General features: G+C 35.4%; 1 protein-coding gene across 2 annotated transcripts in view; it reads right to left on the bottom strand.

Moving 5' to 3' along the window:
- Window positions 1–1,982: 1,982 nt before the first annotated feature.
- LOC144968901 (uncharacterized) overlaps window positions 1,983–26,034 on the bottom strand; it is a 24,541-nt gene continuing 489 nt past the window's right edge. Inside the window, exons 2-13 of one of the 2 annotated variants that reach the window (XM_078907729.1) lie at window positions 24,232–24,353; window positions 23,014–23,244; window positions 21,416–21,582; window positions 20,187–20,330; window positions 18,501–18,753; window positions 18,062–18,270; window positions 16,767–16,946; window positions 13,016–13,127; window positions 11,959–12,012; window positions 5,986–6,132; window positions 3,334–5,035; window positions 1,983–2,160 (exon numbers count right to left, since the gene is read on the bottom strand). In XM_078907729.1, the coding sequence (XP_078763855.1) occupies window positions 2,139–2,160; window positions 3,334–5,035; window positions 5,986–6,132; window positions 11,959–12,012; window positions 13,016–13,127; window positions 16,767–16,946; window positions 18,062–18,270; window positions 18,501–18,753; window positions 20,187–20,330; window positions 21,416–21,582; window positions 23,014–23,244; window positions 24,232–24,304 (3,294 nt within the window). In that variant the 5' untranslated portion in view covers window positions 24,305–24,353 and the 3' untranslated portion in view covers window positions 1,983–2,138. Of the gene's footprint in view, window positions 2,161–3,333; window positions 5,036–5,985; window positions 6,133–11,958; window positions 12,013–13,015; window positions 13,128–16,766; window positions 16,947–18,061; window positions 18,271–18,500; window positions 18,754–20,117; window positions 20,331–21,415; window positions 21,583–23,013; window positions 23,245–24,231; window positions 24,354–26,034 lie in introns of both variants that reach the window. The other variant, XM_078907728.1, reaches the window with a different exon arrangement.

Genomic DNA, 26,034 nt, shown 5'->3' with positions numbered 1-26,034 from the left:
TTTTTTACTGGCGCTGAAATGACTTTATTGTGTCGCAAGCGCCGTAAAACTTAGTGGTTGTTGTAGTTGTGGCATTAGTGGTAGTGATGATAATGGTGTGTTGGTTTGTAGTTGTAGTAGTATTGGTAGTGATGACATGGTTGTGGTGGTAGTATTGATGATGTGATAGTGGTGGTTGTAGTATAGAGCAGTAAAGTTAGGTGCCCCAAACGTAAACAAGGTCGAGAAGCACGTGGCAAACCACATGTTCCTGTCTTGACAGCTCACGTTCCAATGTAAATAATAGAAAAAAATAACCTTTAAAATTTGGCTGTTAGGTGGCAAAAGAAACATATTCATAAATACTCGATCATGCATCAAATAATGTCTAGATATGGATATTTTATGGAACAAAAGGTAAAATTTTCTATAATTTATCAAAAGTTACAGCTATATATTTTTAGACCAGAGCAAATTATTGCGCTGGTGTGAACAAAACGAGAATTATTCGGAGCCTGATTTTCATAATAATTTAGCCTTATATTATTATTTCTGCAACTGTTAGATTTTATGTAAACATATTTTCAATACTGAAAGTGTATTGCCTACAACTCAAACTACAAAATTGGGAGACCTATATTGTGCGTAAATTATTCCGGTCCCTAACGGAAATCACTAGCAACTTGTTATTGTTTACGTTTGGGGCACCTAACTTTACTGCTCTATTTAGTAGTGGCAGTGATGATGGTGTTGTGGTAGAGATGTTTGAGGGTGGGGGGATTTCCTTGTAACAATATGACCTCACCCGAATTTGACGGAAGTTGCCCGTAACCCGGAAATTATTGCAGCAGACCGGAGTTTTGGCATCACTGCAATTGTTTTAGTTGGAATTCCACACCAGCATCTGTGAGATTACGACGAGTACAAGTACAAGCCACAGGATAGATTGTCCAAAGGATTTTTTAAAATGAGAATCATAATAATAAATAGTCTTTTTCTTGACTACTTGTGACTTTGACTGATGTGACTCAAGCACTTTTGTATTTGTGTGCAGAGTTGTGGTATGACTCTAGACTTTGGAATTGTAGGTCCCAGGTTCAAGTTCTATCGGCAGTGCAAAGTAAAGTTGAATCCTCAGAAAAAGGCCCTTTGCTCACATTCTTTCACTTTCACTATACTCAGATGTGAAATGAGTACCTGACTTTAAATAAACAAAAATCAGTCTTGGTCCGATTACAATAAACTGTTCTCTGCATAGTGACTTTCTTTCTCCACATGTTTGCCTAAAAACATGTCATTATTAAATCAAACATAAAATGAGTCTGCCAGAATTTAGTCACGTCATCTGAAAGACTTCATCACAATAATTGCAATTAAATAAATAAATTTACAAACTCCAAAATCGATGACAGGAAATATCCCTAACACTATTTTTATAAATAATGTGTACTTTATAATATGACGTGTTGATGTAAAGCACCAGTGAGCAATTTGATTGAAACTAGACGCTACCGTATATAAATTCATTATACTATCATTAACTCAGTATCATTAAAACTTGAAATTTTGTAATTGTTCAGCATCTATGAAGCCCAAGAAATGTAAATAACTTTTTAAAAATATAAATCCATTTACTTTTCATGATCAACAATTTATCAACTTCATACTTTTTGTAAAAGATAATAACCATACACCAACCCCGTCCTTCCCCACCTCCCAAAAAAACCTAACATAAAGGCTACCAAATGACAAGACAATGCATGATCATGAAGAGGGGAGGCTACTGGACTTTTACCCATCACTAATTTTGGATTGAACGAAAGGCTTTCCTAGAAAATGGATAAGATAAATTTTGCATATTTAAACTTTTTTTGTCCTCTCCTAATGGATATTTTCAATATTGAAAAGTATAAGTTCTTTCAGTCGGATCTAAATTAGAGTAATTTTAAATTTAAAAGGAAAAAAAAAACAAAACAAAAAACAAAGGCAACAACATTCAAAAATTGTCATTCCTTTTTAATAAAGCACTAAACCACAAAAAGTAAGTTGTGGAGAAAGTCAACAGAATTCATAATTACACACAGCGTACAAAACATCAACTAAAATTAGTAAAAAAAATTTTAAAAAGCAGTATCCTCAACTATAGCCTGTCTGTTTCATCATTTCCTTCTTGACGTTGATCTGCAACAAACAAGAAACAAAAGAAAAAATGGCTTGCGTCATGAGTCACAACAGACTTACAAATCAAAATCTTTCTTCACCTTATTGAAGACCTGATCATTCTCGGGTTACCTAAAAGCATGTAATCTTTACAAACCCCAAAACCTATAATAGGAAATATCTCCAATTCTATAATGTTGTTTTTAACTTGTCCGTTTCCTGTATAATGTGTGCAAGATATGATGTGTTGATGTAACACGCAAGTGAGCAGCAATTTGATGGGAAAATATCTAGATATAAATATTATACTTATACATATAAAGGTATAAAATAAAAACCACGAAATAAAAATGCTCGACTTTAATATTAAAGGAGCGGTACATATAAATATAGATAAAATATTAGAATTACTATCGACTCCTACAGATCTGTTTATGCCTTTTACTTTGGCCAATCTAGGGGGAGTGTAATCGTTATTGTTGTTACTATTATTTATAATTGTGTGTTGTATCGTGCTTCCTGTGACGTTTTGGTGTTGAGATTATCATGGTGGTTTGTAATTGCAAAGGTTTGTTTCTTTTGTTCAGTGTAGCCATGTTTGGTTGAGTGATAGTGTAACATTTCTCTTCTAAGCACAGATTGCATACTTTGGTATATGTTGACTACGACTGTGCTCTTGAGAAAGTTTTCCATGTAATATTATGTTGTATATATATTGCTTTCTTTTCGGTTCTAGGTATATTCACTCATTGTGGTTGAGTGTCGTTTGTGTATTGTTTTTGAACGACAATTTGTGTGGATTATATCTTGTTTTATTTAACAACAATAATGATTAGACTCCCTGTAGATTGGCCAAAGTAAAAGGCAAGACCCAGATCTGTAGGAGTCAATAGTAATTCAAATATTTATATATTATAAATATATATAAATTCATATTATTATCATTATTAAGTAACTATCATCAAAACGTAAAATCTTCTTATTGTTAAGAATATTAAAAGCCCAAGAAATCAAATAACTTTTTGTAAATATAAATCCATTTACTTTACGTGATCAACAATTTATCAACTTCATACTTTTTTGTAAAAGATATTAACCTCACAATGTAAAAATATTAAATGTCATAACAAAATATTGACAAGACACAAACTTATGCCTGGAGGTGATAAAATGAAAAGTGAAATGAATACCCACCTACTCCGAGATCTACCACGCCGTTTGCTCTTGGCTGTCTTACCGTCTTTCTCACCCTCTCTCCCTTTCCGCTGATGTTTCTGATGCTCACTTTGCAATTCTTCTGACCTTGACCTTGACCTCTTACGCTTGGATTTTGACCTTTTCTTCTTATGCTTTCTAGATCCTTCACTGTCAGACGTTTCAGAGATGTCTCGCTTCTTCTTTATCTCAGAAAGAGCATGATCTCTGTGGCCCACAACAGATTTACGTGAAGAAGACCTTTCCACACTACTTCTGTCTTTTTTCCTGTCCATACTCCGACTTCGTCGACTGTCTCTGCTTTCCCTACTGCGTCGTCTACTTTGTCTGTCTCTCTCGCTATCACTGTCACGGTAATGAGAGTCTCTTCTAGATTTGATATTTCTATGACTTTCTCTGTCTCTAGATTCACTCCTACTTCTTTGTCTCTTTCTACTGTGAATATTGTCCAGCGAGCGACTCCTACTCCTACACCGTCTTTCATGATATTTGTCCCTGGAATCACTCCTACTTCTTTGTCTCTTTCTACTGTGAATATTGTCCAGCGAACGACTCCTACTCCTATACCGTCTTTCATGAAATTTGTCCCTGGAATCACTCCTACTTCTACTCCTTCCTTTCTTTTCTCTTAGGTCATTTGAGCTGCTTCTGCTTCTACGATCTTTGTGTCTAGAATGATCGCGATAAGGACTCCTACTCCTATCTTCACTCACCTCTCTCTCCCTATCATAATCTCTACTTTGGCTGATTCTCTTCTCTGACTTAGATTTCTTGGGATTTGAAGATTTTTTGCCATTTTCTTTCATATCTTTTTCTTTTCTCTTGTCTTTGCCTTTCTTTTTTGCCTTCTCTTTATTCTTACTCTTCTCATCTACTTGATGAGATAATGTGTCTTTCTCTTTTTTATTATCTCTCAGTGGTGTGTCCATTGTTTTTGGAGCTTTGTCTTCCTTTATAATCTTGTCTTTGTTCTTGTCATTGTCATCTAATGATGTCCTCGTCTTTTCGTGACTTTTCTGAACTTCTTTTTTCACACTTTTTACTTCACTTTCTCTCCTTCTTTCCATCTTCTCCACCTTAGAATCTTCCTTAACCCTTTCAACCTTATGTTTACCTTTTAAACTTTTCACCTTAATCTCAAGTTTCCTATTTTTGGACTTACGGGCTGTAGAGGATGATGATGATGATGAAGAAGAAGAAGAAGAGGAACTATCATGCTCATCACTATCACTACTACTGCCTGAACCTGAAGTAGACGAATCACTGCCACTACTACCACTGCTATCACCACCACTACTACTGCTACTACTACTACTACTTCCACTACTGCTAACTTTGTCTTTCTTTATAACAGTTTTCAATTTCTTTTTCTCATCTAGCACAGAATCTTTATCAAGCGCTTTATTTGATTTATCACTCTTGCTACTTTTTTCTGTTTTGCCCTTATTTTTATCTTTCTCAGTCTCCGTTTCAGACTTCAATTTTATGTCCCATCGACTATTTGGGTTTTCCTTTTTCATAATTCCATCTTTGCTGTCCCTTCTATCAGTCTTTAATTCATGTTTGTCTGTTTGTCTTCTATCGTCTCTATCTCTAGATTTGTCAAACTTCTCTTCATCCTTCACACTCCTGCTTTTGCTGTCCCTACCAGTCTTCATCCTGTCACCTGTTGATTTAACATCTGTTTGAGAAAAAAAATGAAATATATAACAAATTAATTAAAAGACAAACACAACTCTGTGTTGCCATCTCACTTTGTCAGCATCAACGTGATTTGTCTATTTATTGTTATGACTTTTATTTTCCTTTTAGGTCATTTCACCACCAATGACATGGAGGATGATGGATTTTAAAAGTACAATATAGGTTTCCCACAAAGGGACCAAATTAAACCCAGAGGTCATGTCTGTAAGACGATTCGATAGAGTTTTCTTTCATTTCTAAATGAATTTGGATATAAATTTGTTGGGGTTTTTTCAAACTATAACAGAAAAATAATTTTTGAGGCCGACTTGGGCTAAGAAAATTGACCTGATGGCGTCTTCATGTAAAGAATCTGAAAATCTTTCTTATGTAGAATAATTATCATAGAATGCATAGATCAAAAATAAATGTCACATCTTTTAAAAGTCTCACTGAAAGGACATTTAGTTAAGTCATCAATATATATTTTTCCACAGAAAATCAACTATTAGATAATTTTGTATTTCTTGATATGCTAAGAAGTTAATGATCTGATTTTATAACTTTGTAAAATAGTAGTAGTTTTAACTCTTTATTTTACCATAGTGTATGACTTTTCAGAGAACAAAATTAGAACACAACATTCAGGCACAACCTTTTTGGTCCAAAACAGTACAATATTTATAGTTTTCAAGAGTGTGCAGTGATATTTTTTTTGTGATACAGGCAAAAAATTCAAGATAATTTAGACAAATCTCTATCTTGATCACTTTAAAAATTCTTCTAAGCTAATAATAATAAATATAATTTGATGAACTTGAGTGCAAAATGATTTTTACAAATTTTGCACTATGCCATGTCATTATCTAATAAAGTATTTTTGGAACTCATGTTGTGCGTTTACTAGGCCTCTACAATATATCAACAGGATAATAATCAACCACGAACCATCGTCGCCATCAGAATCGGAAAATATTTTCTGTTTTTTGGCAAATTCCGCCTTCTTCCTCCGGATAGTCTCGTCCAAGTCACTGTCAGAATCCATCTCATCTTTCTCGTCCTCTTCACTGTCAGAGCCTGAGCCATAACCAAGACCTGGTGGAGAAATGGAGACCAGCTAATTATAGAGCAAAACAAAAATTCACAAAAGGATGACAGCGGGAAAAGAAGAAAGAAAATACATTTTTATATAGCAGCCCATTTTCATCAGGCACGACATTGCTTTCTTTGTGAATCCCACTGCAGGCCACATGAAACCGATTTTCCATTTCATATAATATAAGTCATTTGTTGGGCGTCTATTAAATCTTAGCCTCTCACAATATCCATCACTGCCTATTTCTCTCCTGGGTAGTGAGGTAACATGTGTTATAAGTACATTATTGCTTAAGGCTTGATCTTGTTAAAAGACAAGTCTGTATCACTGTACTACCAGCATAAAATAAATTCCCATCAGAATAAGAGAGATTTAAAAGTTCAAGAAACATTTGTAGAGCATATCAAATAATTAAAAAATACTACACACGGCAAAAACATTGAAAGAGATTTAGAGAGCTTGCGACATTCTTGGATCACAGGCACTAAGAAATAAATTTTAAAAAGGGGACAAAGAAAAAAAAATCCAAATCAAATGACCAAACATGACCCTCTCTCCCCTTTCCCCCATACCCAAAAAAAGAGCTAACAACCCCCCCCCCCCCCCCCCCCCCCAAAAAAAAAATAAAAAAATAAAAAAATAAAAAAAGCAAGGAGGAGAAAAAACCCCAAAACAACAAAAGTAAAAATCCCTTCAGCAATCGACCACCGTGCCAAACGTAAGACCATCCAAAGCCTCACACCAACCAACACTGACATAGAACTCCTGGTTAAATTCTTGTAATCAAATAAAAGCCTTTGTATAAGATATAAATACATTTATATACCACTAATAGATGTCTTTGTATAAGATATATATACATTTATATACCACAAACTCATAACAACTTCCAACTAGGGTCAGGATAAGGACAAAAAAAACACATATAAATAAACAACATATAATATATGGGGATAGATGAAACTCCCATACGTCTCGACTAGATAATGAAATTATTTCATTTTGGTTGCTAAAAATAAATTAATTCACGTCATGGTGATGTAAGCTTTGGCAGATTTTTGTACTCTTACATTGTTTAATTAAAAAAAATACTTGACTTATCCCCGTTTTCCTAAGTGTAATGTGTGAAATGAGTCAAAAATCGCCAGATGACAATTTAAAAAAAAACAGCTCTTGATGATAAAAATGAGAAACCATCGCAATAGTAAAAGGTTTATTGATAAAGTTTTAAAATGTTATATGAAAACATTTCTGTATCTATAAATTTCTGAATCACAAAGTTAAATAGACACCATGATGCATTATCTTTGGTGGTGCTTGTTTGCCAAATGTTTACAATCAAACACATTTTGAAAGAAAACTATCATATCTCGCAGTGACCAAAGCAGAAAAAAAGATGCTTCTTTGTCATCATTTTCAGGGAGAAAGTGAAAATGAAATGATTGAAACTGTAAACACTTAGACACAATAATATCGATTTGTGATGCAAATTAGTGCATTCTTTGTATTGGTCATAACCATGTGAGATAATTGTCTCACCATTTAAAATGTTTAAAAAAGGAAAGGGAGAGCTGTGGAAGTTTCTAGCCTATGAAACAAGAACTTTTAAAAGTGACAAAAAAAAACGTGCGAAATTTCTTGCTGACATCAATGATGCAGTGACTGTTCAAAGTTGAAGGTTGAATGTTCGATCTCTAAATGGCTTACATACTATCAGACAAAAATAAGTATACACTTACTTGGAACTGTTTTGAGTTTAACAGCCTTTAATAGACTGATACAAGTTTATACCATTTGAAAGGTTTTTAATTTCTGAAGAGTGTGATAAATAGGTCACAAGATATTTTAATGTATCGAGGAGCTTTGGCCCTTTTACGAAGCTGTTAGAAATCGAAGAAAATTTCAAACAGGTTTTACTTAGAATTTTGTTTTAATATTGTTTACGATCATCAACTGCATCTTTTAAACTGCGAATACAAATGTCTTACGGAAGGTGACAGGTTTTCAATACCCTCAATTGAAATGTCCTCCTGAATGTCAAGCAGTTTGAAACAATCGTCATTGTAATTGGTGTGTGGATGCACTCTTGATTCTCTTTTCATAAGCTCCAATAGATGTTCCATTGGGTTCAGATCGAATGAAACAGTTGGCCAGGGATGAATGAATGGGATGTTATTATCATTTTAAAAAACAACTTTCTAACTCTATTCCAACAATGAGCGGATGCAATATCGGGTTGGAAAATGATATTTTGTCCAGCTACAATTAAAGAAATAATATTTAGTTGTAATATTGTTCCAATGTATTTTATTTTTGTCTTGAAATCCTTGTATTTGTAATAAATCTTGAAGTTCTGATAATCCCTTCCTACCTGAACTGTATCCAAAATTAGAAAGTTCCAGTTGTATCCATCTTCCACCTTTGAAACTACAACACTGCATCCTCTTATCTTTATTGCCAATTTCAAAGAGACATCAGAAAAAAGGACATTGCTAAATGTCCACTAATTTTCACGTTAATTGTGGTGTTGCCCACTAAAGTCTAGGTATTTTTTTTTCTTTTCAGAAGGCATAAGCCTCTTGTATGGTTTATATGTCTGAAATCCATTTTCAAATAAATGCCGATGGTGTGAGCATGAAAGTCAATTTCAAGCATTGAAAAAGATGAAGATGCAGAAAGAAAGTGAGTATCTGTATGGACTGCAACAATTATTTCATCTTCTACTGTTGTCTTATAAGACCACCCTTGGCTAGGAAAATCTGCCTCTGTGGGGGCGGGGACCTACACTCCTCTAAGCTTGGTGAGAAGTTGCCAGGCTTTGATACCAGTAAGAGGAGACACTGGGTAGCTGCGAATCGGCTTCGGTCGAGGAGCTGCCTAACGGCAAGTGCGTTACATCGGTGGGGTCTAACTTCCTGTCCAATATGTCCACGCTGTGGGCAAGAACCCGAAACGGCAGAGCATCTAGTCGAAAGGTGTGTTGTGACGATGCTACCAGGCGGGTTCGCGGCGGTGCACGAATGCGGACCGGACTTTGCTGATTGGGTCGATCGTCATAACATAATGGTGTGAACCATAAGAAGCTGCTGCCTCTGTGTCAGTCAGTTGATCTTTCCTGATAATAGAATACAGTGACCTTCTGGTAACAGTGAATTTTGTTGAAATCTCATCAAGACAAAACTGCTCCAGCGTGACCAATGAGTCATGCTCTGACTTCATTGTTGAGATGTAGCATTGTGACCAGTTGTTGTGTAAAAATGTTTAAAAAGAGTTATTTTCAATGTTGCACATTGTTCACTAAAACTTGTAAAACAGTGAGTGCTCTTCCAGAAATTTCTGATTTTCTATTATTCGTGCTGGCTGAAAACAACAAAGCCAGCGATTTGAAATCTAAGACACATGACTAGAAGACACATTTTGCCATTTTAAAAAACTGAATGTCAATTTTTTAAAATCATAATTATAAATCTAAAAGGGTTTTAATACTGACTTGACTTACTTGACTTAGATGCCTTTCGCGTCTCGACCGAAAGATCGGGTCGCCTTGGCTGTTTCCAGTATTTCCTGTGTGAGGTGTCTCCAATATTGCCGGTCCTCTGCTAGGGTTCTCAGATTTTCAAGGTCCCCTGCCGTTATGAGACTAATGCTTTGTCCAAGTGTTGTGAGGTTTTTGTTTAGGATCACGGGGAGTGTTGTGATCGGTCTTCCTCTGAAAAGGTTCCCGTGTTTTTGGAAGTATCCCGACATGGCTTGGTTTGCTGGTATGTTTTTGTCCCTGCGTAGTATGTGACCGAAAAGTTGCCATCGTGTTTGTAAAATGTCAAGGGAGATTGGTCTTTCTTTTGTGATCTTATAGAGTGATTCATTTGAGATCTTTTTGGGGTATTTGATGTCCAGTACCCTTCTTAGCTGTGTGCGATGGAAGGCATCCAGATGTTCTTCTTCGGATTTTGTCAACGCCCAAGTGCCGCAGTTATACAGAAGTACCGGTTTTACAAGAGCATGGTACAGTTTCAGTTTGGTTTTTCTCTTTATTTTGTCACCTCTAATCCATACATTGGTGAGTTTACTGAGTGCGGCGTTTGATAGCTGTTTTCTTCTTGTACATCCTCGGTGTCTCCAATTAGTGAGCCGACTTTCTTTGTTCTTTTCCATTCCTCTTTGTTCCTCGATATTGTTGTAAATTCGGTTTTATTGGCATTGACTTGGAGGTTATATTTCATGAGGGTATTTTGTATGATGTCTATATTTGCTGGTGTTGATCCAATAAAATCGACATCATCTGCATAGGCGATTTCTCTAGGGATTGCATTCTCAATATGAGTCGTTGGTTTTGGAATGACTTTTCGAACTTCTTTCAGAGCGTGTTCTAAGTATATTGTGAACAGAATCGGGCTCAGACTATCTCCTTGGGGGTCCCGATGTTACTTTCGAACTGCGTCTGTTTTGTGGCCCCGTATATCCTTGGTTGTATCTTTGTGTTGCTGAGGAGAAATCGGATTATTCGGAGCTCGTCTTCGTCTACTATTTCTCTTAATATCTCCAAAAGTTTTCCTCTGTCGATCGTATCAAAGGCTGCGGACATATCGATTCCGGTTATTGTTATGGATATGTTTTCTTTGAGTGCCTTTGCTGCCAACCATTTATGTGTCCATACAACGTCCGATGTGCTTCGGTCTTGTGAAACCCGCTTTGGCTATGTGATAGATAATTTTCTATTTTCGGTCTAATTCTGTTGAGGACAATAGTTGACAGTGTTTTTCTTATGGTATTCAGTAATGTTATTGGGCGCAGGTTGTTTACGGGTCCTTTCGTTTTTCCTGGTTTTTGTATTGTAATTAGGACACCGCTGTTTATGTCCCAGTCTTTGTGTGTTGAGAATGTTTTGTTCATTATGTTTGCAATGCTCAGATCCAGGGAGAGGGTACCGCATTTCAGCAGTTCAGCGGGAATTTCATCTTCGCCTGGGGATCTGTTATTGTTTAGGCACTTTATGCTATTTCTAACTTCAGTTGTTGTGATGCGGTTGTTTAGGTCTCTAGGGTTTCCTGAGAAGGGCGATATTTGTGAGACTTGTTTGTGAAATTTCTGCTGGAAGTGGTCAGTTACAATGTCAAGGATATCGTTGGGATTTGTTGTCTGTTTGCCAAATTTATCCTGTAGTTTTGGGTTCTCGAATGGTTTTCGGTTCAGAGATTTCGTCGCTTTGAACATAGACGATGCGTTATTTTTGGACTTTTCTATGTCTTCCACTTTTTTGTCTAATTCCTCGTTTCTGTGTTTTATTGTAAGTGATCGAATTGAATGCAGTATTTTGTTTCGTTCCGTTTTCAGGTTTATTATTTCTTCCGAGTCTTTCGTGTTTTGTATCCTGATCCTAAGTTCTTTTTGTTGCCGCGATAGATCGTTAATAGCGATGTTAGGCGTTCGATTTGGTTTGTTCTTAGTTGTATTAATAGAGCCTGCACTTTCTTCCCCCGCATATTTCATTGCCGCTTGCGTCTCTTTCCATTCATTGTTTGGATTACTGTTTTGCTTTATTTTCCATAGACTTGAGTTAAGTTCATATTGGTAATGAATGCTCATTTACTATTTTTGCCGTGTTTATTTTGACTGCCGTTTTACCTTTCTGTCTTTAATACTGATGGCAGTATAAATTGAATTGAAAGAACAATAAATCCCCTGTCTCGTGATACAATTCTTGACACATTATCACCAGTTCTGTGCCTAAAGCTCCCTAATAACTAGGTGTATACTTATTTTTGCCCATTAGTAAATAATCATTCGTATGAGTCTATCAAACCCTGAAGGTAATGTCAACTTACCAAGACTGGAGAGAGAAGCCAAAGCAGACGACTTGGCTAGTTGTTTGGCCGGTGCTTTTGATGACATAGACAAGTCATATTAGTGGTTGGAAGAACATTCAATATTCACAATAGCTAGGGAGAAAGGCTCTGGGCATTAATGGCATGTGTCACAAACATACAAATCATCAAAACAAAAAAAACTTTGGAAAAATTAATTATAACCTCTTATTGTTGATTGAGATACAATACTCATAGTGCTGCCAAAAATACAAGGTGGAAGACGAGCTAGATACTGACACACTTTACTTAAACTTAAGTTGAATAAAAGATCGAAGCATTATAAAACAATCAAAACAGTAAGGAACAATGCCCCCCCCCCCCCCCCCCCCAAAAAAAAAAAAAATAATAAAAAAAAATAATAAAAATAAAACTTTTTTTTAAAGAAAAAAACAAAAAACAGTTTAGAATTTGTCTCAAACACAAACAATGCTATGTTCCTCGTTATGTCCCTTGAATGCCAGGGTTCTACTACCACCTTTGAGTTTTGAGTAGAGTGATTGGTAGGAATTGAAAAGTAGGTATTAGTTGCCATTTGGCCTTTGATACATTTATCATGTGACAAGTCAAATGATAAGGAAATCTAAACTCAATCCTCGTTTCCTACAGTATCACAATCAACGATCCAAATTCTATATATAACATCATTTCATTGACACTAATATCTATAGATATTCATTGTCTATAAAGTGGATTAACCAATTAATTACTTAGAAGAAAATCTTAAAACAGTACACAATAAACTATAGATACTTACCATTTTATCTCAATTAAAATTGGATAAAAATGAATTTCTAAAGACACACTCATGTCAAATTATAACCATTACTATGGCAATATATGACAATTAGCAAAAGCAGGTATTCATTCAAATACCTCTTTGCGGCTTCCCAAAGATGTTGTTGTTTTAATAAATTCAAAAACCAAGAAGGACCAAATTTCAAATACGAGAACTTGTGGATTTTGAAAAAAAGCATCTCAGGTCGCCTGTTACAAATTTATGAATCTTGCATCCTACCTTTCTGAGCTTTTTTCTTTTCCCTCTGATACACATCTGTTGCTATACTCCTTATCTCCTGGTCTGTAACCTCTAACAGAGTCTCTGTGAGCAGACGTTTCACTTTCATCATCTAAAATAAATAAATTAGTTCTTCATTAACTAAATACACAGCTCATTGCTTTAAATAAATAGTAAGACAGAGCTGATTTCATATTACATATCTTAAGGGGCTTGTTTTTTTTTTTTTTGTTTTTAAGGGTTTTACGGCGCTTGCAACACATTTAGGTTATATCAGCGCCAGTAAAAAGGAAGAAAATGGGATAGTCGAAAGTTCTAGAATTACAATTAAAGCACCCAAGAGAGAGTAAGACAAAGGGGAATTGGGAACAAATAGGGATCAGATGTAGATTCCAAGAGCATACCATCAATGTACTTAGCTTGAGATCACCTATAAGTCTCATCCGGACACAAGCACAAAACCCAACAAGGAGGAATACACTAAGATCCTTACGTCATATATTAAAAATAAATATAATAATACATAACAGAGAGATGATTTACAAGGAAAAAAAATATCATCTCTCAAAAAAATAACTATGCATTTGACTGTTTCCCTCCCAGCCAGGACTCGGGCCAGGGCCAGGACAAAACCAAGTAATCTCATTCCAAGACAGAAAGCATGTTGGAAAACAGATATAAGGGGATAGAAGACACAGTATGTACCCCCCTGCCCGCTATGGGAGGTCAGGATCCCCACCCAGTTAAGGGGCTTTAATTCTTGTGTAAATGTTAGTGTTAGTGAATAGGACAAGTTTTTCTGAACACAAGAGGGGCCTAATTGATACAGCAATCACAAAAAAACAGACTGGTCCTGTAGCTGCCTTTTAGATATGGCATAAAGTACTTTGTGTAACAGACCAGTGGCCTAACAGCTCCTTTGTCCTTTTAACTCTGAATCGACCACACTCGCGATGGTTCAATTCCGAGATAAAGGAATTAAAGAGAAAAAAGAGACAGGCTGAAAGGAAATGGCGAAAGAGTGGCCTAACGGTATTTAAGGATATATACAAAGCAGCTAAGTCGGCTCTTTATAACGCCATCACATGCGCAAAAAAGGCCCATTACAACGAACAATTTCAAAGCATTACATCTTGCAAAGAACTGTTTTCCACCGCAAACGACCTTCTTGGCAGTAAGAAATCCACACCCCTTCCAGCGTCTAGAAATAACACCGAACTAGCTCAAAATTTTGCCAACTATTTCCACGGCAAGATAAAATCCATTAGGGAAAACTTAGACAATACATCATCATCATCGTCACCGAGCTTTGGACCATTCCATGGAACGCCACTACATGTTTTCGATCCAGCCACTGAGGATGAAGTGAAGTCAGCCATTTTAGATAGCCCATCAAAATATTGTGACTTAGTAGACCCCATCCCAACTAGTATTCTTAAGGCTTGTATTGAAGAACTGTTACCAACAATAACTGAACTTATAAATAATTCGTTGGTCTCAGGTAGTGTCCCTGACTCGTTTAAACGTGCCATTGTTAAACCACTATTAAAGAAGTCCGATCTAAATGTAAACGAACTGAAAAATTACAGACCTGTCTCCAACCTTCCATATCTATCCAAAGTGCTTGAACGCATTGTGTTAAAACGACTTTTGTATCATATCCATCTAAATAATTTAAGTGAAAATTTCCAATCTGCCTATAAATCACATCATAGCACTGAAACTGCCCTTTTAAAAGTATGCACTGATATTCTTAATAGTATTGACAAAAATCATGTCTGTTTATTGACTATGTTGGACCTTTCGGCCGCATTTGACACCATTGATCACGAGATACTTATTAAACGATTAGAAATTACTTTTGGAATAAGAGACACTGCGCTTAGTTGGTTTAAATCATACCTAACATCAAGATCTCAGTCAGTTCTGATCGATGGCGCAGTATCAGAAACATTTCCTCTAAATTACGGCGTTCCGCAGGGGTCTGTCCTTGGTCCTGTTATTTTTACTCTTTATACTCAACCTCTTTCGGATATTATTGTTAAAAATAAATTAATGTATCATTTCTATGCTGATGACACTCAGATCTATGTAAGCGATATCCCTAGTAATATCCCATCATTGATTACCCGTGTTGAAGACTGTATTAGAGATGTTAAATGCTGGATGGAAATTAACAAGTTAAAGCTGAATAATGAAAAGACAGAGGTGATGGTGTGTGGTAGAAAAAGTGTTTTGAAAGATGATTTTCTGAAGTTTACTCTAAATATAAATGGGTGCACAATTAACCTCTCAACGTGTGTGAAAAACCTCGGGGTAATGCTAGATCAACATATGACTATGCAGGCACAGTTTGATTCTCTATGTAGAAGTTTGACAATAGGATTAAAAAGAATTGCTTCAGTTAGACCTTTCCTAACAGGAGAAGTAACATGCAAACTAATAACATCTTTCATACTATCTAAAATAGATTACTGTAATTCGTTAATCTCGAATGTAAGCAACGATAAAATATCACGCCTTCAAAGTATCCAGAATGCGGCTGCTAAATTGATTTTAAGAAAGAAGATAACATCCTACTCGTTGCCACTTTTGTATGAGCTGCATTGGTTACCAGTTAAAGTGAGAATCGAATTCAAACTAGCAGTATTGTGCTATAAGTGCCTTAATGATCAAGCACCATTGTATATTACTGAATTTTTAGAAACGTATAAGCCAACGAGGAGTCTACGTTCTGCACTAGATTCTACAAAATTAATTGTTACAAATAAATATAAATATAAATTTTACGGCGGCAGATCGTTCAGTCACGTCGGACCTTCCATCTGGAACTCTCTTCCTAAAAGAATAAGAGAAGCGCAGTCCTTATCAATATTTAAATCAAAGTTAAAACACCATCTCTTTGTTAAAACACATCTTGATTAATGCATCTTTGTAATTTGACCCCAATATGAATGTTAATTTAGTTTATGTTATTATATCATTATTTTATATTATTTCCGTATTTGACATAGCATGTGGATGTATTATAACATATCTTGTATTAATGACTTTATGTTTAGTTATTACATTGCTGTATAATGATAATATTATGTTGATGTAGTTTGTATAATGTTTCATTTGTATCATAATGTCACTGTATTATTGTTTCGCGCATTGAGCATCACCCAGTGATGAAAATGCGCGTTATAAATGTCATGTATTATTATTATTATTTTTGGACAACCAGACATCCAGATGGTATGATGAACTGTATACCATTAAACAATCCACAAACTTACATGAGCTACCTATGATAAGAACAGACCAGGTCATAGGTAAAATACAAAACATCTGAATAGTTTAGGGACTCCCCCCCTCCCCAAAACTGTATCAACCCAAAATGCATAATTTCCACTCGTATATGAAATATTATAAAATGATCTAGAATCGATGCAGTGTCTATCACATCAATTTCCGAGAAATGTGTTGGAAAACCAGAATCTGGAAGGAAATCTGAATTTGACCTAATCCTGTCCCCGAAATTCCTGAATCTACCATCCAAATCTGTAGATGTAAAAGTCTATAAATCTGTTGTAAATATGTAAATATAGCATTGAGTTCAACAATTCCAAGAATTCAAAACTTATGACAGATTGAGAAAAAGATCCAAAAATAGGGAAATCAATTTATAAGACTTTCCGAAACACTTCATTATGCATAACGCTGACATTTGGGTAATTTTCTCAGACTTGAATCAGGAATATCTTACAAGGGCAAGTTCCCTCTCTTCCTCAGTCATGTATTCCGTTGGTGACGGACTGCGTTTCCCTGGCGACGACTTTGACTGTTCTGGTTGTTGTTTCTGTCTGGGTGCCCCATCATCACTATTATCAGCTGCATCCTCATCTTCATCCTTTTTATTCGGTCCTTCATCTTCATCATCGGAATCCTAAATCATAAAAAGTAGACAATGCCAAAGTCAATACTTATCATCTACACAAAAGCTGTCGGAAGTCTGACGCAGATTTACCACAGACAATCTCTATTTATTATCACCTAAATTTTTTTTAAAAAATCTGATTTTGAAACAATAAATCTTTATCAACCTAGAAAAGAATATTTTTAATCTCTTTTTAATAATAACAACAGCAACAACAACAATATAATAACGAAGGAAAAAATATTCAACCATGTCAATGTACAAGTTATTTCTGAATGACAGTGTACGCATTTAAAATCAATGCAAAATCTTTTAAGGTTTAAAACATCTTAATTCATAACTATTAATTTCTATTTTCTAAAATACAATTTTAACAGACAGAACAAAAGCAGCAAAATTCCAGGACGTCAATACTCATTCCACTCAAAACTGATCCACAGATCACTTATTTAAGGAGATTATCTTTCAGCCTTTCTATAGTTTCATAATATCTATGACTACAGTTGAAAATCTTTAAATTCCACAAAGGTCAGGTTTTCTGAATTTAGGCCAAGATCACCCTTCAACTAATGCGTCATCAAGGCTATAAATATTGGGTAAAACCATCCAATAAAAAAGAAGTATTTTGACATGTGACATAATCATTTAAGTCCAATGGACGATCATATAGTTGGTAGTTTTTTAAATCTCCTGTTTTTCCCCAACTTGGAAGGCTTGCAACCAAACCCATTGATAAGTTGTGCCATGTCATATATAAGAAGTACATTTATTCCTCTATTTTTTGTTTATTTTATAAAATTTAAATTTCTTTTAAGTTATAACTTTGCTTAGGTCAATAAATATGTTTAATTTTGTAAAACAAGTCCATTAATAAAAGAGTTATGCCCTTTACATCATCCCTCTGAGGTAACTTGAAGGGTGAGCCTTTTAAGGAATATGAACCAGTTTTCTGGGGACTGCATCATTCCAAAAGTAAGGACTTAAATGTTGTTTTAAAGACAGTGATAGATTAGAATGCATAATTTGTATTTTATTCCTTTTCTCAATGGGCAACTGGTGTAAATAAATAAAAATTAAGGCAGAGTATATACAAATGCCAGGTTGCCAATAAGAAAATAACTCACAAAGCGACTTTTTCTAGGAACCTTGGGTTGACCATCATCATCTTCCTCCTCCTCTTCACCTTTTCCTTTGAAACCATCTTCCTGCATGGCATACATTTCCTTTTGTTTTTTTTTCAGTTGTTCTTTCTCCAGCTGTTTCTGTTTTTCTCTCTCCATTTTTTCCAAACCTTCCCGGAGCCACAGAGGCAATGTTTTGCGTTTAGCAGCATCTGCGAAGACGGAGAACAAGCTTTTAAGATTAAACGGTCTAAAGGTCCATGTCATATCTAAATAATAATACATTTTTCTTCTGGTCCATTTCACACTAAATTTCCTTTCAAAATAGCGAATGGTTGTGAGAGGATGCAAATATTACTATTAAAATTGGGTCATATGACACAAACTAAAATAATTCCTTTAATCACTCTTATGTATCTATAAATCCAATTGCCCGACTCACCAAGCCCAGATGAGTCATGATGTGGAAGTGAACCAGGCATACCAAGACCATGTCCATCTCCAAGCCTGTCATGTCGACTGTGTGGATCCAGATGATGGGGTGGTGGACGATGATGATGATGATGGTGGTGGTGGTGGTGACGATGGTGATGATGGTGATCTGAATGATGGGGATGGGGGGGTTGCCTTTCTTCTTCAATCTGTTCATTGTCATCCCAATACTGATTAAAAGATTCCCCTTTATGTGATGCATCCTGGGTAAAATTAAAAAAAAGTATATTTACAATTAAAGACCTTCATTACCTTTTAACACAGCATAGGAAATGAAAATTATAAGGACAGATATTACCAGGTAATCCATTTTGTAAAATCATTAATCATCCAATGTTTTTTTGTTTTTTTTTTTTTATCAGGATTTTACAGAGCTTTTAGGTCATTTCAGCACCAGTAAAAAAGGAAGAGAATGGAAGAGTCGAAATATATTCTAGATTTACTCGAGAAAAAGTAAGACAAAAGGGAATGGTTCAAATAGGGAACAGATGTGGATTCCAAGAGAGCACACTATCAGTGTACTTAGTTTGAGATCATCTAAAAGTTTCATCCAGAGCCAAGGATCCAATAAAATGGAATAAACTCAAATGCTTGCAAATCATCATATATTCAAAACAAAAAATATCACAATATATAATAGAGAGATCATTTACAAGAAAAAAATATCATCTCTAAAAACAAACACATTACATTTGACCGTTTACGCTCTGACCAAGGGCCACGATAAAACCAAGTAATCTCATCCTAAGCCAAAGACAGAAAGCAAGTTGAAAGACAGACATAGAGGGACTTAAGTCACAGTCACAGCAAAAGACTTCGCTGCTCCAATGAGAGACAATAAGAATGGAACCAAAAATGAAAATAATAAATTACAAATTAAATGAAATGAAAAAACACACACGTGACAAGATTATGCTAACAAAAGGAAAAAAATAAATTCAAACCAAAATATAGAAAACTAATTACACTTATAAATACATAAATAAATAAATAAATAAATAAATAAATAAAATTTGAGGTGACACAGGAAATCTTAGTGAAGTTCCCAAACTGCATTTTAGGTTAACAACAGGTGCATCTCAGCATCCATTCCACACTTTTTGCACATTCTTTCATTCAATTATCTTAATTATATCAAAGATACAAATCTGAAAGGTAGGAAAGGTTGGAATTAAAAATGTCAGAAAATGACATAAAACATTTCAAGACTGAAAAAAGAACACAGAACCTATAGTATGAGATGTGAGAGATGCCAAAATTTTGATTTCATAAGAAACCCCAACTTCCTAAAAACAAGTTGATCAATTTTTTTCCAAAAGAATAAAATAATAACAGACATAGAGGGAAATGATGTCACGAGCCAAAAGAAACCAGTGGAATTATTATCAGTGTCTCTCTAGGTGCGAATGGAAGGACATGACGACAGTTGACAGTAAAAAACTGTCCCTAAAAGGTTAAAAACCTTTGCCAAACTCATGGATCGACATGTTCAGCGATTGAAAATGAAAAGCTATAGCTCTTGTTCAGCCAGCCTTCAGATAAATTGTATGAAGTGTAATCGAATTACCTGCGTGAAATCATATCCACCACCTGTAGTATTGTAAGGAGGACCTGATGGCCCAGAAAGGGCCATTACCTGATTGGGAGGAAACATCGGCCCCCCACTGTTGCTGTCACTTCCATATCCTTGATTGGGAGGGGAAAATAAGGAAGGTGCCCCAACACCAGCATTTCCAAAGCCAATGTTTGGATTAAGATTCCCATCATTTGTCTCCCCTTGCTGTTGGAAAAGAAAATATTTTAAATCATAATACAGGGAGAAATCTTGTTTTTTTTTTATTGATGATGAACACCTCACTATGAACAAGAATTTCAAATTTTCATCAACCATCTCCCCTTGTTGTTGAAAAACAAAATATTTGAAATAATAATATTGTGAAAAATCTTAACTTCTTCACCTAACTGCTGAGCAAGTTTTTATTTGATTTCTGGATGTGTTGATTACCATAAAGAATTCTGTGATAGTGATTCAAGTGGTGAATTTATTTATAACAATATTCATATGAAAAATGAACTAAGCAATGAATAAGAAAATAGTTCTAGCTTGACGACGATAAGATTGTAACAGAGAGTCATGGATCTACAGGCGGTGGCAGCAATGAGTGATAATGATAATGGTTATGAAAGAGATATTCTTACTTCATCATTTCAAATAGAAGAAAAAGTATTTTGAACTGTTGTGAGGGAATTGTTAGTTTCTTGATCTTAATTTGATGTGTCATCAGTTTTGTTATTTTTGCCACTGCTCTCTGAATCCCCCCCCCCCCCCCCCCCCCCCACCCCCCCTTCTCAATTCTTGATTATTTTGGAATATATGCATCGCTATACCAATATTCATACGTTAAAATAATGACCATTTCACCAATAGGTGATCGAGTCAATTATATTTTACACCCCTTTAAAGTAAAAATAATGCAAACAATATTTCACACATTCTACCACAAGATTGTTGCATAATATGAAGTTAGACACAACACAGACATTTCACATAGATCCAAATAGCTTTGTTTACCGTCTAAATTCAATTCTGAACATCTCCATATGCAACACGTAAGAGTTTTAGTATTTATATGATTGCTACAGCCTTTTCTCTAATGCCTATACGTTGTTAAGGAAACAGTCTTAATCGCCCTTCAGTCATTTCGTAATGGAAAAGCGAATTTCACCTCAGCTCTGAAAGAGCTAAGAGAGGATTAAAAAATCATTTCAAACTTCAAGCCAGAAGATTCCATCCTTAATAATTTCAAGGCTGGTCAATAAAAGGTTAAATAAGGAACAATTTACTCCCAAGCTGAGAGATCAAACCTGTTGCTGCTGCATCCATACTGGATTATTGTTATTTGGCCACCAGGGTTGATGTGGCTGCTGTTGCTGCTGCTGTTGTCGTTGTTGTTGTTGTTGCTGTTGCATCCACATGTTACCACCAGCCATGCTAATGTCCTGATGATGGAGCTGGACTGGGTCATTTGCCACTGAAGACATTGAGCAATATGTTATTTGTAGAAAATGTCTTTCTTCATGTGTGTGAAAGAGAATGAGAGAGTGAGTAAAAATACACATTGCTAAAATTAAATAGGGACTGTAGCCACCAGTACACAATAATACTACCAATCGGAGGCGTTATATAATAATACCTCGGTCATTGACCTCCCTAAAATATAATATTATCTGACATCAACTACATACACTTTGAAGGGACTAATCAGACACACAAAATGTGTACTGATTAACCATAGAGGATGATATCACAGTCATATTCTCCTAATACTAATAGCCATCAACAACTGGGATGAAATGTGGGACATGAGGCAGTGATGCCGGACAGTACTTCCAAATGCAGGACTGTCCCGCATTGCAGGACACTTGGCAGCCCTGGGTTTGTGAGGTCATCTGTGACCATTAGATAGGAAGCAAGGGGGCTGGAGAACAGGTAAACAATGACAGTTGTAAGGAAATATTGAACGATATCCCTTGTTTCGGGATTGATAATTGTGCATTTTGACCAATGGATTTGGTGAGAACTTACTTTCTCCCATCACGGCTAATCTCTTTGACTTTTACAAATGTTGAGAACAAATGAATGTGAAAATGTTGCAATAGTGGACAGGAAACTCAGCTTTGGTTAATCCCAAAATTTTCGCTGATCCCAAGGTGTTGCTACTATCCGGAGTGGACTGTATTACAATTTTTTTTTCAACAGATACAACAATGTTACCGGTTAAGATAATGTGTAAAGAGCCTTCTCCAAGGACTCAAACTTTGTGCTACCCATAGCAGGACTCGAACCAGGAACCTACAGGTCTGAAGAGTGTCACACCACAAGACACTATGGGATTGTGGCAGAAGAGGAAGAAGAAGAAAAACATATTTACAAAATAAAATCAATACCCGAAGAAGAAAAAATTCAACCTAAAATTTATTTGGAAAAAAAAGAGAACAATTAAAATCATAAATGTTAAAATGAATTGGATTCAATCCAGTTTCACTTCCATAGACACCAAAGGTTTCGATCCAACAAAAGTAAAAACAAAGGGAATGTTATATACACATCTATGTCATCACAAATAATTGTTTTCTTTTTATGATTGATGGCATCGGCAAATCCACCTAAATCCTGATATTTTCACCCAACTACAACAACATTTGACAACACTTGTCGTGCTTATTACATTTTGCAATGCTCACTTATTCCTAAAGCCATCAATATATTTGTGATAAGACTGCAAGTTGCAGGTTCATCCAGAAGTTATTCATGAAAAATTGGGATATTTTTAGATGTATGATCTACCACCAACAGTAGTGGAATGCTATTCAGAGAAATGCTCACCAGCTCTGTCTGGCACAAGTATGACAAATTTGTTGATCACATGAGCATCAATTATACCACAGATGAAAATCATTACCATTTCCCTGGTCATCCTCTCCATCAGAGGCAATATCCATGCTGTTCTCATCTGACCCACTCTTCATCATAGGGGTGGGTTGGGGTATATCGACAGGCCCTTCAACCTTTTCCATGGGAGGGGGTGGTGGTGGTGGAGGTGGAGGGGGCTGGCTTGCCTCAAATCCTCCCATTGGAGCTGCGACATTCTCCCTGTGACTTATCCATTGTTTTGCTAAAGCAGCCCAATCCACTGAATAAAATAAAAATAAAAATCTTTTCATAAGAAACCTAGAATCAAACAACTGAGTATTGTCATATGAGATGTAACAAAAGGCCATTTCCTTGAGGTTTCAACACGAAAAGGATATCAATATTAAGTTCATTTGAAACATAATGGAAAGGTTTCATTTTTGTTTCCATGGATTAAATAAAGAAAATAATCAACTAAAAAAGAAAGAAAAAAAAAAGAAACTGGAATACAATGCAACCCCTTAATAACAAGATAGTCAGGACATGCTTATGTTGTTCTTTTTATTTTTGTGTGTGTGTCTGTGTGTGTGTGTGTGTGTCATGTTATGAAAATGACCTTTTGTTACAGTTCCATCTACTTCATAATCAAGCCTTGTAAATTCGAACTAAATTCATTTTTAAAATATAAAATCAGATATATATTCCTCTCCGGTCAGTTACAACTATTCTAGAAAGGTTTAATCAGTTTGAATTCCACCTTACATTAAAAACAATCAATATTTGTCAAATCAAAGCAAAAGAGCTAAACTTTACTCTTTTTAAAAATGTGTTTGACTTGCAGGATTAGAATTAATTGTCATTGATAATCAATAAACATTACCACAATAAATATATCTAAAAAATTAAAGAGACTAGAATAGACATGAAAACAGTTGAGGAAAAATGAAGGCATAGAATATTGTTTTTTAATTTAAATTTAATTTTTTGGGTGTTTCACTACGGTTTCCACATAAGTAGCCATACGCTGAAGAAGCACCTTTTACGAGTTTTGGCCAGAAAACTTTCACTTCATAAATTGATAGATTAAAATAAACCCAACTTGACCAAAAAAATTTTAATCCCGAGAGTTCTAAAAAGTGTCAGGTTTGAGCTTTATTGACAAGGTGGGGGTGGGTTTATTTTAAACTATGAACATCTTTATCAAAGCATTTCTAGCCAAAACAAAATATAAAAAAAAGAAAAGTAGAGCATTATACTTTTTTTTTACCTTGATCATGTGGAACATTTTGATAATCAGATTGTTGGATTGGCCACGCGGTTCCGTATGGGTTGGCCCACATTGTGAAAACAAACACCGCACTGGATCAAGCTTGAAAATATCTCACTCCTCTGAAAAATTCATGGAAACAAAAAGCTGTTATTTATGACAATAATAATATTATCAAGCTAATTTAAAAAAAAGAAAAAACGCTCTTTATTTGATTTTTATACCAACAATTATTTAATTCATTTGCAAGCCATACGTATCCTAATAAACACAAAATGTGTGTGAAACCTAGGGGGAGGGGTGAAGTTTTCAGTTCTTAATTTAATTTGTGAATTATGCGAAATGATAGATATGAAGTCTCAAAAGACTTTTGTATTCAAAATACACCAGGTCAATGACATATTATAAATGTTAAAGAGAATATTTGTTAGGCAGTTCTGAATAAAATCGTCGGAAATTCATAGAAGTATATAGTTATTTCTCTCTCTCTGCTCTCCTGCCCCACCCTCCCCTGTACTTAGTGCAAATGCAGGCTTAGAAATGGTGATTGAGCACAATTCGACATCTGCTAATATCTAGGATTTATTGTGTAAGCAAACAAAATTTTTAATGATCTTCAATATCCTACTCGATACTGATGTCATGCTCCATCATAGCAGGACCTTCACCACTGACAATGTTAAAAGAAGAAGTGGAAAAAGCCACCCACAAATTCCCAAGCCCCAAATCTCCTGAAATGGACATTTCAGCAGAACTTATAAAACATGGAGGTGACAAAATCACTGACATCATGACCACACTATGTGCTGTTCTTATGAACAATAAAATTTGTCAGTTTTTCAACAAAATCAGTTGGGAGTGTACCAAGGCTGATTACTTTCTCCTGTACTTTTCAACTTATTCCTGTAGAAAATCAGGGGGCGACACAGCTCAGCGGTAGTCTTTGCTTTGTACCCCAAAGGTAACAAGTTCGACTATCCGCCTCGTGTGGCCTTGAGCAAGTCACATTGCCCTAGCTCACTTTGCAGCACTGCGCTGCGGCTGATGCCTGGGTTATTCCAGTCTTCCCTTGGAAAAGACCCGAAAGACAAATATCCCCTTGGGGATGAATAAATGGAATTTTATCTATTTATTTTTATATCTATAAATGCATTTAATATTTTATTGTATATAAAATGCATTTTATTGTTTAATAAACATCTATATTATGTATAACCTATGACATTTGATATGTAATCACATGTTTTTCCTGAGTGAATGCCTGTATAATAAGTATAGGCTCCGGCTATTCGAACTCGAGTCTGAATGGCTATGCGCATATGTGCAATCAACCGGTTTTATGGACTCAGTCTGAATAGCCTTCCATGGCAGTATAGATTTTTTGTTTTTTTAAATATTGAAAATTAAATAGTATAACTTTATTTGATAAGAAAGGCAAACTCATTGATCAAAAGTAACAAAAGTCAGTTAAAGTATCTGCTGTCTAAAGGAAAAGCTTTGTTAACAACACAATGCGATGATCAAACAAAATCAGGACAATTTTTTAAAAAATTAAGATATTCTTATAGTAATTAATGTTAGACAGGCAACAATCCTTCTGCAACTCCGAAGCAGGGGTTATGAGTATGAGTATGAGAGTCATGAGCAAAACAGAAATTCTTCTGAACTCTTCTTCTATTTAGTTATCAGTTCTGCCCACTGCCGCACTACGCTTCACTGCGCACACACATTGGACTTTGAGTTCGAATTGCCACGGGTGACTATTCAGACTCGAGTCCGAATTGCCACTTCCATCCTAAATGG

Source organism: Berghia stephanieae, chromosome 3 (assembly GCF_034508935.2).
Source record: "Berghia stephanieae isolate SIO BIC M18660-M18661 chromosome 3, UCSD_Bste_1.3, whole genome shotgun sequence".
Taxonomy (NCBI): domain Eukaryota; kingdom Metazoa; phylum Mollusca; class Gastropoda; order Nudibranchia; family Aeolidiidae; genus Berghia; species Berghia stephanieae.
This window is presented reverse-complemented; position numbering and strand designations above follow the sequence as displayed.